Source organism: Malania oleifera, chromosome 8, assembly GCF_029873635.1.
Source record: "Malania oleifera isolate guangnan ecotype guangnan chromosome 8, ASM2987363v1, whole genome shotgun sequence".
Taxonomy (NCBI): Eukaryota; Viridiplantae; Streptophyta; class Magnoliopsida; order Santalales; family Ximeniaceae; genus Malania; species Malania oleifera.
In genome coordinates this window covers 86372895-86386768 of record NC_080424.1, presented here as the reverse complement: position 1 = coordinate 86386768, position 13874 = coordinate 86372895, and the positions used below count along the sequence as shown (strand labels likewise).

Sequence of the window (13874 nt, the reverse complement as noted above, 5' to 3'; positions counted from 1 at the left end):
TCCTCCATTTTACCCAACCTGGTTTAACTCTTAAGTATTACATCCTCTTCAATTTCCCCTTCCATTTGCATAATAGATCCAAGACATCAATATCTACTAGTGCTATTAATTTCTAAATTATCAAGTTTAATCTTTTCTCCAAGACTCTTCCTTACATTATTGAAATTACATTTCATGTATCCTGTCTTATTCCTACTTATCCTAAAATCTTTAGACTCTAAAACGGTTCTCCAAAGTTCTAACTTAGATTCCACACTATTGCTATTTTTATCAATCAAGATAATCACCTGCAAACAACATACACCAAGGGATCTCGTTTTAAATATTCCTAGTAAGTACATCAATCACTAAAGCGAAAGGATGAGGACTTTGTGATTGGAAATTCTCTAGATTCCCTTCCAATGAATAATGTGCGTAATCTACTTTTTTACCTCCCTCCATATTCCCTTGCCTCCCCCATAATTAATAGAAGAAAATAATTATTTGTATTATTTCTCACCATTCTTCTTCTTCCTTTTTTACGTTTTAGGACTCATCCCCACCCTCACCTTATGGTTTGCAAGACTCACTAGTTCCAAACCCAGGTCATCAAGGGGTTTTTTAGGGTCTCTGTAACTAAAACCAAAAGCAACTCTCCCACAAAGACCCTCCCTTCAGTAAAAAACATCAAAAGTAGGAATAGATTGATTAGTAAAGGGAAGGATATGTTTTCAGACTTAGAGATTCCTGAAACCACCATTAGAGAGCCCATCACTTCAACATTTTTTTCCCTCCCAAAGAAGAAGTACCCGTGGTGTCTATTAGATTAAGATCATACTTGGGAGGGCGGCCCCGAGGGGAGGGGGTGGTGCAAAGACCCCTTATCAATCAATTGTGAGCATTGTGCTTAATAAAGTCGTCACCCACTGTGCAAATTCAAAGATCATGTTAGGACAATCTTCTTTGAGTTGTTCCTCCATGAAGGCGTATCCAGAACTATAAGATCCTTAGCATTAGTATCTAATCCACCCTCTCATAGCTGACATAAAATCCTCCCCTTCAAGATCAAAACCAGCTCTGGACTGATCGACCAACAAGCCTTTCTCTGAATCACACAAACTGCTCATTTCAAGAACTGCACTTCCCTCCCTGCCATCCCCTTATTTACTCATAGTAAAACCACCCATACCCCACCCCCCCCCCCCCAACCTTCACAATCACCCTCACCACCAATACTACCCAACTCATCTTGTTTGGAGAGGCCCAAACCTTCTTCTTTGGGTATCTCTAACAACTCTAGCTTCTCTGTTTTGGATGGGCCTAGGGCTACCACCTTAATGGGGCTAATCTCCTTGTCCTTCACAACCCATTTCAGGACACACCTACATGTCCAATTTCACAAAAACCCATGACTAGATGGCTCAACCTTGCCAAAGCCTAGAAGCCCATATGATGGTCAGAATTTTGAATCAAAATTCCCTTTTCCAAAAGGGTGCAAGAGATAAGGGTATGGATTAGGAAAGATTTGCTCCCAATCCCAACGATAGCAAAAACGACCAGCTTCCTGGAGATCCTCTACCCAATTGCTGAAGCTTTTTTGAGTACATTGGCCAAAGAACACCTCAAAGAAAGCCTTTGAAAACACTCACCCTACCCCTCTGCACCTTAGACCTTTGGATGTTTGTGGATCCACAATCAGGACACTGCGAAATAGGGTTCCTGATGCCAACAACCAGATCATGCCCAATTCATAACTCCATTAGAGCCACGAGGAAAGTCGCAATCTTTAACTCTGGTCTCCCTTGGACATTCATAAGCTTTGTCTTATCCCTCCTTTGAGATCCTTCTCTAGGCACAAAAATCTGCCCCTCCCATTCAACAACACTTCCATGCTAACACATCCTCCCACTACTTTGAGAATCAGAGACAACCCCGACCCACCCCAAGACCTCGACTTCCAGCGCAAACCCCCCCCCCCCCCCCCAAAAAAAAAGAGATTTTAAAAAATAAACAACTCCTTCAACAGTATGAGGATACAAACCTTCCTACAATTCCCGAAACGCAAAACACAGATGAATCAAGGTGATCCACGTTAAATACCTTTTCTTAAACCTTAAAAGTGGAGTAAACACCCATACCACTCCAAAAACTCAAACCCACAAGAAAAAGTTCTGATTTGAATACTTCTAGTAAAGGAAATTGACTTGGGAGTCAAAAATATTGCAAAAATGGTCACAAGGAAGGACAAGAAAGGAATCGAGAATCTAGTGAAATGTAGTGACCGGAGAGGTTCATCACAATCTAGTTCTTCTTGCACTGCTCCTTTGCTTGGAATTTATGTAATAAGCATTTTGGTCTTTAGAGAGAAAGTAGGGTTTGTTCGGAGTTGGTGGAGGATCTGGTCGCTTCATTCTCTGGTTTTGTAGAAGGAAATATGCACATGCTCTGTGGATTTGTGCAGTTTTCGCAGTTTTGTGGAGTTCATGGTTGGAACAAAATGCTTATATGTTTATGGGAAAAAAATTAAATTCATATTTTTTAGAGGAGAAAATTATCTAGTCAAAGCCTACCTAATCAAACTACTCTTCCTAAAGATCAATTATTCATTTTTCTTACTTATATAATAAAATGGCAACGCCATAGGTTAAATTGGATTCTTGTTATTCAAAACTATACTAACTTGGGACAATGGCCTTCATAGATGTTCTAGTCATCAAGTTGCATGGTTGGGGGATAATAGTTCATTAAAATTATTAACACTTGGGTTTTGTCAAGTAAAGATGGCGGTCCTTGCTTTTTAGTTCACATTAATTAGCAGTGGTGATCCTATATTTGTGATGGATTAGTTAAGTTCCTATTATTAGTTAAATTCCTACTATTCAAATTAAATAAGTTAAAGGTGATGACCCATTCTAGGTTCCATACTTTTAAAATGCTGGCTTAACCTTGGGTTGCTTGAGAAGAAATCATAATCATTTTAGCCCAAAAATTCTCATTGCCCAAAATAACATTTTTTTTTTTTTTAGATTTTTTACAATCACAAATAAAGACAAGGAATTTTAAAACAAACAAGCTTCACACAACCAAATTTAGGACTGTGTCAAACAACTAAAATATATACATGACAAGGAGATGCTCAACCAAATCACAAAAAAGTTAAACATATTGAAATAACTGAATAAAGTTCACCATACCAAGCAAGGAAATCAGGGAGGGAGCCTTCAAAGATCCATTTGAACTCATGTCTGTGCCTGCAAACATCATCCCAATAAGTGTCTCTCATATATTATCTTCAAACTTTTTTTTTATATAGAGCGGCTATTCCACATTTTAATTTTTCAAAGCTAGTTTAATAAAGGGCAAAAGATACTGCCTCCCCTGAGGTTTGGCAAAAAGACAATGAACCCCCCCCCCCCAGGCGGAGGTTTCAAAACTTCCAGAGACCTCCCCTAAGGTTTTAAGATTTCCAAGGACCTCCCTTGAGGTTTGCCAAAAAGACACAAACCTCCCCTTATATCTTGCAAAAAGACAAGTTTTTTAAGGGAAGGCCTATGTCTTTTTGGCAAACCTTAGGGGAGGTTTGTGGCATTTTTGAAACCTCAAGGAAGCTCTATGGCATTCTTGAAACCTTAGGGGAAGTATCTGTCTTTTTGCCAAACCTCAAGGGAGGTGGGTGTCTTTCGCCCTTTAATAAAAGCTAAAGCCCATCTTATATATGGAAAATCCATAATAGGACACTCAATTTCAGACGAACTAACCATGTTGTAAACTCATTATTCTGGTAAATTCAGGAGTAAAAAGAATGAAACAGAATATAAGATATGAACCCAAATAGGAGGCAAAATATGAAATACAAAGCTAATGCTCAAATAGGAGGGAAGAGAGAACAAGAAAAAGAAAGCATGTGTTCTGCCACAAGTTTTGTTTGATCTCATTCCACAAAGCCAATTCAAATCATCAAAACGTGACAACTAAGCCTAAAGAAAGCATGCTTTGTGGGAAAACTTAGGAGAAACTTGAAATTATTAAAATCCTTTGTTCTAAGCCATGTTCAAAAAACAGCTCTCCATACATTTGGTTGTACTATGTAGGAATCAAATGGAATGAAATTAAATTTATCATTTTATGTTAGCATTATCTTCATTAAAATTTCAATTCAAATGTACTCCCAACCCATTCCATTCGGCAAAGTCAAACATGAAGCAGTTTGTGGGATGCTTCTCCTGTCTTCTTTTACAGGAAGCAAAATCAAATTTAAGTGATTGTGAATACTATCTCTATAACGTCAGTATTAATTGAACACATAGTAAAGCATGTTAGTGATCCACAATAGATTTTGCATCAGTTTTACATTTCAGTTTTCCGGTAGACAAGTCGCATCAACAGTTTCCACATCACCCATTCATACTGCAAGAGCCCTTTCACTGGCAAAATAATGCCTTAAAAACATTTGATTGCACTTTCCAATTCATGACAGACTACAAGTTACATCAGCATGCATTCTTGAGCATAAGGTCAAGAGGCCTTGCGCAGATAATCTAAATCTCATAGATGGCCTTAGATGTTCACCAAACTCTTTTCTGCATAATATCTTAGTCTCATAGATAATCTTAGGTGTCCAAGATTTTTCTCCATAAAGCTTTGTTAACTTCCCATCCTAACTTTGCCATATATCTGTACTTATTGATCAATACAACTTTTATAGGCCATTTGCATGAAAAGCAAATTTTAACTTTCTGTAAAATTTTATCAGGTTATAAGACAGCTATGAGCCCCACCTTTGACATTGGTTCCAAGCAGGTAGAGGCTCCTATGGGCACGACAGGAAAGGTTGCCGCAAATTGGTCAACAAAAAAAAGCGACAGCTGTGAGGTCAACTATTCTTTATGGCAGAAAATTACTGACATTTGAAAAAAAAAATTGTTAAAAAAATGATTCTGAGCAAAATGAGGTTGTTAAGAAGGATGAGGGATTCAAGAGAAACTACAATAATCCCAATTGACATTAAGATAAGAAAAATTCTATGGCTATAAGCATGAGGGAACTAATGAATGCATTGATGCATAAGAGTTATTTGATTTAAATGCAGTGCTGAGAGGAAATGATGAAGGCTACAAAAGTGTGATTGGAGAATGCACAAAAAGACACAATAGCTAAGGTTTTAACAAAAGATGTAAATTTAATAGTAGGGAATGGGGAAAAGAATTCCTGTAAGCAACCAAAAATGCCAAGATCAAGGCTTGAGTTCAAGTCGCAAATTGATTACACAGATATCTTTCATCTACCAAGTCTAATTTCACATAAAAACCAATATGACCCGTCATAAAATTAAAACATGGACCATCAAACTCTTAAAGCGGCATACCTGAAGTTCCAATTGAATTTAGGATGTCAGATTTCTTGAAAGTGTATCCCATGAAATTAGCATCTTTTGATGTCAACATCTGCAACAATAGGCATTTTTAAACTTATAGCTTGTAATTAATATGAATAAAGTAATGAAAAAAAATGAAATTAAAAAAAAAATACAGGCCTCAAAAAATTAAGTTTACACGAAATGACTGTGTTTGATGGATATTATGCATGGTCAAATTACTTCTTAACAAGGAAATGGATTCCCTGATAAAATTTTATAGGAAATAGTTATAGCTATGAGAAACAAAAATAACCAAGCCTTATTTTTCAGCAGAATATCCCTCCACCACATGGGAAGGGGGAAAAGAGTTCAAAAAGAAAAGCACAAAACTAAACAGAACAGAACTTCCTTTCATATCATTAAATATCCAAATCTCTATTCAAAATTTGAAAATCATACTTGATCAGAGAACTATGTTTGTGCAACCAAATTGTAGTTGTAATATAGCAATTGTTTTCCGATGATAAATAAGATGACAATCAAGTTCTTGGGTGAGGTTAGAAACAGATTTGCTTTTGTCGTGCATAGTTTCTTAACCCTCTTCTCCCAGTCAGTCTCAAGCCCACATAAAGAAGTGCTTTAGATAGCTGACACCAGTTAAAACTCGTCACATCTCCATGATATGGATGATTACCAATTATTAGCAGAAGCTATCAAAAATGTGGTGCACTACCATTTGTGAGTGTAGCAAAAAATGGACAAGGGCAGGCTAGATTAGTGCTTCGAACCAAAATGCTTTCCAGGCACCAAAGTATGGTTCAAATATGCAAGGTTTTTTCACACCACTCTGGACATAGGCAAATAAAGCAGTCCCAGGATATTACAGTTAGGTCAGCAACTTAAAACATAGGAAAATTACTCATAAAAGCATGGAAATAGTTGACACAATGATTAAAGGAAAATTTATTATAATTTTTCTTAAGAAATTAAAATGGATGGGGGGAAATTCAGAGTTTCTTAACCCTCTTCTCCCAGTCAGTCTCAAGCCCACATAAAGAAGTGCTTTAGTTTGCTGACACCAGTTAAAACTCATCACATCTCCATGATATGGATGATTACCAATTATTAGCAGAAGGTACCAAAAATGTGATGCACTCTACCATTTGAGTGTAGCAAAAAATGGACAAGGGCAGGCTAGATGCTGTCCAGGCACCAAGGTATCGTATCAAACATGCAAGGTTTTTTCACACCACTCTGGAAATGGGCAGATAAAGCAGTCCAGGATACTAGAGTTAGGTCAGCAACTTAGAACATAGGAACATTACTCATAAAAGCATGGAAATAGTTGACACAATGATTAAACAAAAAATTATTATAATTTTCCTTAAGAAACTAAAATGGATGGGGGGAAATTCAGAGAAATTGAAAATTCAGGATTTAAAAAATTGTAGACAATGTAAGGACAAGAGAATAAATACCATCAATGCATAATATTATCAGTGCATACGCTACACAAGGAAGCTCCGCAGAAAAATTTAAAAGTCAATTTTTGGAATATGTGGATAATAAGATAGAAATATCAGCAGGTAAGAAAATCTTTATAGGAGCATATTTAAATGGTCATGCATGAAAGGATAATAAAAATTATGAGAGGTTCCATGGAGGACATGGACATGGAGAAAAAATTGATTGTTGTGATGAAACCTTGGATTTTGTTGTCATATGGCCTTATACCAATGAATGTGTACTTTTTAGAAGAGACAAGAACACTTAACCACCTTTAAGAGTGGACAAAATAAAGTCAAATAATTTTTTCTTAACCAAGAAGGTAGATCAATTATCACACAAGGAATGTACAGTTAGCCTCACTGGAAGTTATACAAACAATGTGGAGTTCAGATATACTCATAAGAAAATAAAAGAGACAAAAGGGAAATAATATATCAATATAAGAGAACTAGGTGGTGAAACTTAGGGGAAATACCTTTAAAGATAAAATGGTAAGAGTGGCGAAAATAGAATAGACACAAATACCCTTTGGAATAATATTGTTAGGTCTATTAGGGATATAGAGAAAGAGGTTCTTGCTGAATCTAAAATGATAAAGAGATTCAGTGGTAGGATGAGAATGTTAAAAAAGCAGTTAAACAAGAAGAATTTGTTTAAGATATGGAAACAATGGGAAAATATAGAAACTGAAGCTAAACTTACCAAAAAATTAAAAAAAAAAAAAAAAAAAGGCATATTCAGACATGCCAGGGCTAGAGAAAGAAAGAGTAGAAACCTAGGCAATACCAAAAGTACTAAAAATGAGGACAATGGTGTGTTAATCAAAGAAGATATAAAAGAAAATTTGCGAATTTATTTTAGTTAGACATTTAGTGGAAACCAAAAACATAGAATTGATGCAAGGGGAAAAGACTAAAAATTTGAGATTGTCTGCAAACTTAAGTAGAAAGTTAAAGCTAGATTTGAAAAGATGGACTGTATTACATCCTTCTTTGAACAGAAATTCTCACAAGATAACTATTTTATTTAACAAAGTTACAAGTAGTATGAACTAAGAAAATTCCAAATGAATGAAGGCCAAGATCTTAAATAGCTACATGCAAAAGTAAAGGAGATATTCCAAATCGCAATAATTATCATGAAATTACACTCATGGGTCAAATAATGCAAAAAATCATGGGTCATAGAATTTGAGGAAAGGAAATTGAAGAAAGGCTACGGTTAACAATGAGGATGCCAATTGGTTTAATTATTGGGAGATGAGATGAACCACAAAGGCTACATATCTATTAAGAAGATTAAAAAAAAAGGGGGGGGGGGGAAGAAGAGGGATTTGCACATGTTTTTTATTCTCATAGAAAAAACCGACAAACGGCACAAGAAGCGAATAGGAAGTAGGTATATTAATCTCATGAAGGATATGTATGATGGGACGATGACTAGTGAAAAAGGCTACAAGGGATAGTTTAGGGATTTTTTAATCATAATGAGTTTACAACAATAGTTCTATGTAAAGTCCTTATCTTTTTTTTGATGTTCAACAGAGTATGTCATTTGAGGATATTGTCTTCGTAGATGAAAGTATAGATGGAGTAGAATCAAAGTTGGAATTATGGAAAGAAGCTTCACAATATAGAGGTTTCGAGATAAGTAGAAGTAAGACAAAATACAAGAAATGCAATTTTAGACAATCTAGGGGCGATAAGGCAAAAAATATTAAACTTGACGGTAAGAAATTCCTCATAGAAGTAGATTTTGATACTTTGGATCAATTATACAAGTCAACAACAAATTGAAGAAGATTCAATGCACAAGGTTAAAGCATTTTCAATGTGTTTGGTGTGTCGTGTGATTGTAGAATACCTTTAGGACTAAAGTAAAGTTGATGATTTAAGAAAGTTGATGCGTGACCAATGTCTAACAATTTAATTCTCAATTCCAAATCCAATCTAACTAAAAAATAATATATATATATATATATATATATAGGGGCCTTTTATAGGTTTGCAATGCTTGGATGATATGGAAGCTAAATTAAGAATTCTAAATAAATAAAATTTTAATTTCCTGATGATAATATCGTATAATCTTGAAGATATCATCCTAATAAAATACCACAAATTAAAAAATCAAAATGAAAAAAAAAACCCATGCTCCTACATCAACCCCCCCAAGTGACAAAACAAACTCAACCTTGAGTTAGGGTGGGCACACACTCTAATATTACCCTCTTCATCTTCATCCTACAAGATACTCAAGTGATTTCACAATATGATCATCAGTGGAGGTCTTGCTAGGTGTAGGCTCGATGTCTAGATTTGCAATAGTATCTACTATAACACAACTATAGCAATCAATTGTAAAGACCCACTTTGAATCAAGTGGCTTTGTAAGGGCAGAAGGTGGCTCATGTGGAACAAACATTCCTACAAGTTACAAGTACCTTTCCAATACTTGCTCTTTTTCTCAGCATTCCAAACAAAGGCAGCATCTTGATCCATTGATTTCCGTTCAATGCATATGCCACAACAGATGTCCCATGCTGAATGATGCATTTCTACTCATCTTTATCAAAAGAGCATCAAGCAATCAATTTGAAACTCAATTGTGTATGAATCAACATCTTTACCCGGTCGGGTCGAGGCACACAACTTGCAGTACATCTCTCACTCTTGATTTGAATGAAATACTTCCTCCATCTATGCCACATAATATTTTTCTCAGTAATTGGTGCTTGCCTCAATGCTGATGAACAAGGCGATGCCACCAAGTGCATGTCAGACCCGCTGACCGTCAGACAAAGAACAGTCATACCAACCTTTCTTTTGGGCAGACATTGTGATAGGTAAAGATGTTTTTGACTTGGATGAACCAATCAAATAATAGCTCTGAGTCGCCTCCTCTACAAAATTTAAGCAAAGCGACCCTAATTCCATAGCCCAGATTTCTAGAAACTTGTGGCAGAGTAAGCAAAGTATTCTGTACATGAACAACACTGAGACTGCTATCCATTTCCACTTTAAACAGCTCCCATTTGTTTTTGTCTTTTTGATTCCCACCACTAAAGGAGAAGAGAGTACGAATCATGGACTTGAACAGCATGAATTCTCAAGCCACTTCAGTCAGCTTCTTCAATCAAGGTGGATCACGGACTTGTCATCTTCCTCTTTGAGCCTTTGCAGGTTGACATGGCAAACACCAATCTTGGGTAGTCTGCAGCATGGATGCCGAGCAACCATCACTTTCCAACGAAGAAGATGATAGAAGAGGGTTGATGATTGGTGGCAAATCGATTTTGGCAAAGGCAAACTCTGGTAAAGCTGTCAAGGACAATGATGGAAACTTGCAACATTGGAGGCTTGCTTTTCGTTGATTTTAGGAGCACTAAGGAGTAAGGGCTTGTCCTTCTGGAGGTTGCAGACAGGCATTAGGTCTTGATTTTTTTCCTGGAAGAACCAATTCTTGCTAAACAAAGTGCATGTGTAAAAAAATTGCAGCCTCCTTCAAACAGAACCAGGGTCATCTTCTTCATTCATGGTGGATCATGGACTTGTCATCTTCCTATTCAACCCTTTGCAGGTTGACATGACAACACTCTATGGGAGCACACAGCATGATTGCTGCGAGCAACTACAATGGCTTCAAATGACGTTTATGCATAGGCAATGAGAAGCTAAAGGTGCTGCTCTTGCAGCAAAGATTGTTGGTGACCAAATAATGACAAGCTCACAAGCAGCTAGCATTTTCCAACAAAAGGGATGACAGAGGAGGGTTGAGGACGGAGTCAATTTCGGCAAAGTTAAACTCTGCTAAAGCTGTCAATGGCAATAATGGAAACTTGCAACAATGGAGGCTCACTTTCGTTGATTTTAGGAGTACTGAGGAGAGATGTCTAGTCCTTCTGGAGGTTGTTTCGTTGTGTTTTTCAATGTTTTAAAAGGCAAAGGCATAAGGCGAGGCGTTTTAACCCTTAAGAGGCAAAGTGTAAGCCTTAAGGCATTGGGGCGTAAACCTTTTGAGAATTTGTTTTTAAGATAAAAACATGTAAATAAATTATATATTTTTTAAAAATAAGGAAAAATTAAGAAAATCATAAATATAATGTAAAAAAAAAAAAATTATATATGCTTTGCAAACTACTTGTTAGCCATTTAAAAATTGCTAACTTGAATACATGACATAAATCATGACAAAAAATAGCTATACTATAACAAAGTTCAAACTATATACAACTCTCAGCTATTTTGAAAAGGTTGAGGTTTAAGAGTTTTAGAAATCAACTCATATTATGATATTCCTTTTACAAAAACATGTAGTTAAATTTTTTTACCAATTCCAACTTGAGAATCACACACCCAAAAATGCGTAAGCCTCAAACAAAAAGGGCCAAAAGGGATGCCTTTAATAAAAATGCGTAAGCCTCAACATGTAATGCATTAGCCTTTTTAAAATTTGGTATTTTTAAAATGAGCTTCAAGGCATTTTAGGCATATCTTGGCTTGAGGCGAGCCTCGATTGAGCCTGTTAAAACACTGGTATTTTTTATCTGAATTTCCCAGACCACATTAAGGAGATGTCTTATTCTCCTGGCTGTATATTCTCACTCTATCAATGAAATTCTTCTTTTACTATATAAAAAAAATTGATACAAATAAAATACTATAGATAAAAAAATTAAAATAAAATAAAATCCTCCTTTCTCCTACATCAGAAGTTCTATAGGACAAGTGGACAACTATAAGATCAGCTCCATTATATAGGTCAAAATGCTGGGAAACTAAGAAAAAACATATCCTAAAAGTAAAGGTTGAAAATATGAGAATGTTAAGACAGATGATGAGTATAATTCTAAAAGATAAAGTAAGAAATGGACACATTCATGGTAAGGATAGTAGTTTAGAAGATAAAATAAGGGAAAAGCAGTAAATTTGGTTTGGGCCCTTCAATGTTCACCAAATAATAGATGAGTAAGAGAGTGTGTTTTAGTTGATGTTAGAGATAGGGGAAAGGAAGGGTACACATTGAATAACTTGGACCAAAAATAGCAAAGATTTGGTAGCATTCCAACGTTGTAAAGATATTGCCCTCAATACGAAATCATGGAAAAGGATTTATCAATCTAGTGGGACACTGGACTTAAAGCTTGGTTGTTGTTGTTGCTATTGTTGGGGAAAAAACACACACACACACACACACAAAGCCCTGGAGCTGCATCTCCCATCGGATAATTTAGATCTTCAGTTTTTGGTATCTAGGTGCACAGGTGGGGGAGTGTTCTAGTAGGGTGATCAATATACATCTCCTGTTAAATAATTTAGATCTACAGTTTTTGGAATCTAGGTGCACAAGTGGGGGAGTTCTCTAGTAGCGTGATCAATATGCACCTACTAGGTCTAATTTGTACAGATGCAGATTATAGTGGATCATAGGCATGCTTATGTCATAATTTGCGCAAATGCAGACATGAAACAAGGTGCAAGATGTCTCAGACTCAATGCTCAAAAAATATTTTAAAAAAAAACAAGCAGATGACGGCAAGGACCCAGGGCACACAACACTCAATATGTAAATATACCACATATATCCTTTTTAACATTTATTTTAACACTGTGTATCCAAAAAACACTCCAATACAGAAGTATAAATTTTTCCTCTTCTTTTATTTATGTGAAGAAATTTTCAATACCTCACTTTTATTGTATAAGTAGCCAAGTTTACTATATTAACCCCTTTTTTTTCAGAGGTATATATTATATTGTGGTTGTTTTTCATGAATTTTAGAAAAAAACAAAAAATTTATTACAATATCATAATTTTATGTAAAATACATAGTGAAGTATGAACTAAGTGTTTGAGAACAATGTGATATTAAAAATATACTTAAAATTATGGATGCAATCTGGATACATGTCCAAGGAGAGAGTCGGTGACCAACATGGACATGGCAGCCTCATAGAAATATCCATGCAACGCATCTTATGGCACACCCTGACCATGCATTTAAGACTCATGAAATAATTATAACAAATCCAACATCAAAGAATCAAACAGAAGTTCTCATCTACAGTGCATCATCGATACAAGATTTGCCCAATATCTAGGTACACAAAAAACCTCAGTAACTTAGTGAACTTTCATAGCAGATCACTCAAAATGAACAGCCATTACCTTGCGCCAAGGCCCCACTTTTGGTATAGTACATGGTGGACCACCCTCTACCTGAAAATACCAAAATAAAAAATAAAAAAATCAAAGATCAAACCATTAATTAAAGGAAACTCTTACCAAATCTAAAGTAAAGAAGGGGCCAACAAATTTCAACAATTTACCCAAAAACCAAAAATACAACACTAAGATGCAAGGTTCTAGTAATTTAAGCACAAAATACACTAAATTCATCATCCTTCGTCAAGAAAACAGATAAAAAAGAGTAAATATGCAAGCATGTACAGCTGTTATAAATATCAACATCATAAGCTCAATAGAGAATTTTTATAACAGTATTTTCAATGGCAATGTCCAATTAAATAGCAAGCAAAATTCTCTTGAGTTCTCTGAGCATAATACAAATCTAACTCTGATGGTTCCTAGAAGTCATTCATCATTCAAATTGATTCCAAACACGCTCACCCTCTAAATTCAAGCAAAATACAACCACTTAAATTTTTACATTGTGATATTGGATATCAAATGACAATGTTGCATATAATTGTGTCAAGAAGAAATAAATTTTGTTGACCTCACAAGACTTAGAATCTTATTTTGATGATAACAAATCAAAGGGACTTAACAAATTTGGTTAAGTGAAGTTTCAGGACTCAAGTGTGTTGATAAAAGATTAAGATCAAGTGCTTGAAAAGTCTAAGGAAAGCTTGTACTTAAAGCTAGAAGAACTTGATGAAGTATGTACTTAAGTCAATGAGCTATGATATGTACTTAAGTCAATGAGCTATGAAAGAAGTCAAAGCAAATACATGAAGACATTGAAAGCAAAGCAAATACATGAAGACATTGAGAGCAAAGCAAATAC

The 13874-nt window shown here is 35.6% G+C and overlaps 1 protein-coding gene across 4 annotated transcripts in view; it reads right to left on the bottom strand.

The window, feature by feature from the left end:
- The window catches only part of LOC131161330 (uncharacterized), a 44075-nt gene that overhangs the window by 8936 nt on the left and 21265 nt on the right, over positions 1-13874 (bottom strand). For all 4 annotated transcript variants that reach the window (XM_058117022.1, XM_058117023.1, XM_058117024.1 and 1 more), the window contains 3 exons: positions 13013-13063; positions 5345-5423; positions 3174-3230 (listed from right to left, as the gene is read on the bottom strand). In XM_058117022.1, the coding sequence (XP_057973005.1) occupies positions 3174-3230; positions 5345-5423; positions 13013-13063 (187 nt within the window). The remainder of the gene's footprint in view (positions 1-3173; positions 3231-5344; positions 5424-13012; positions 13064-13874) is intronic.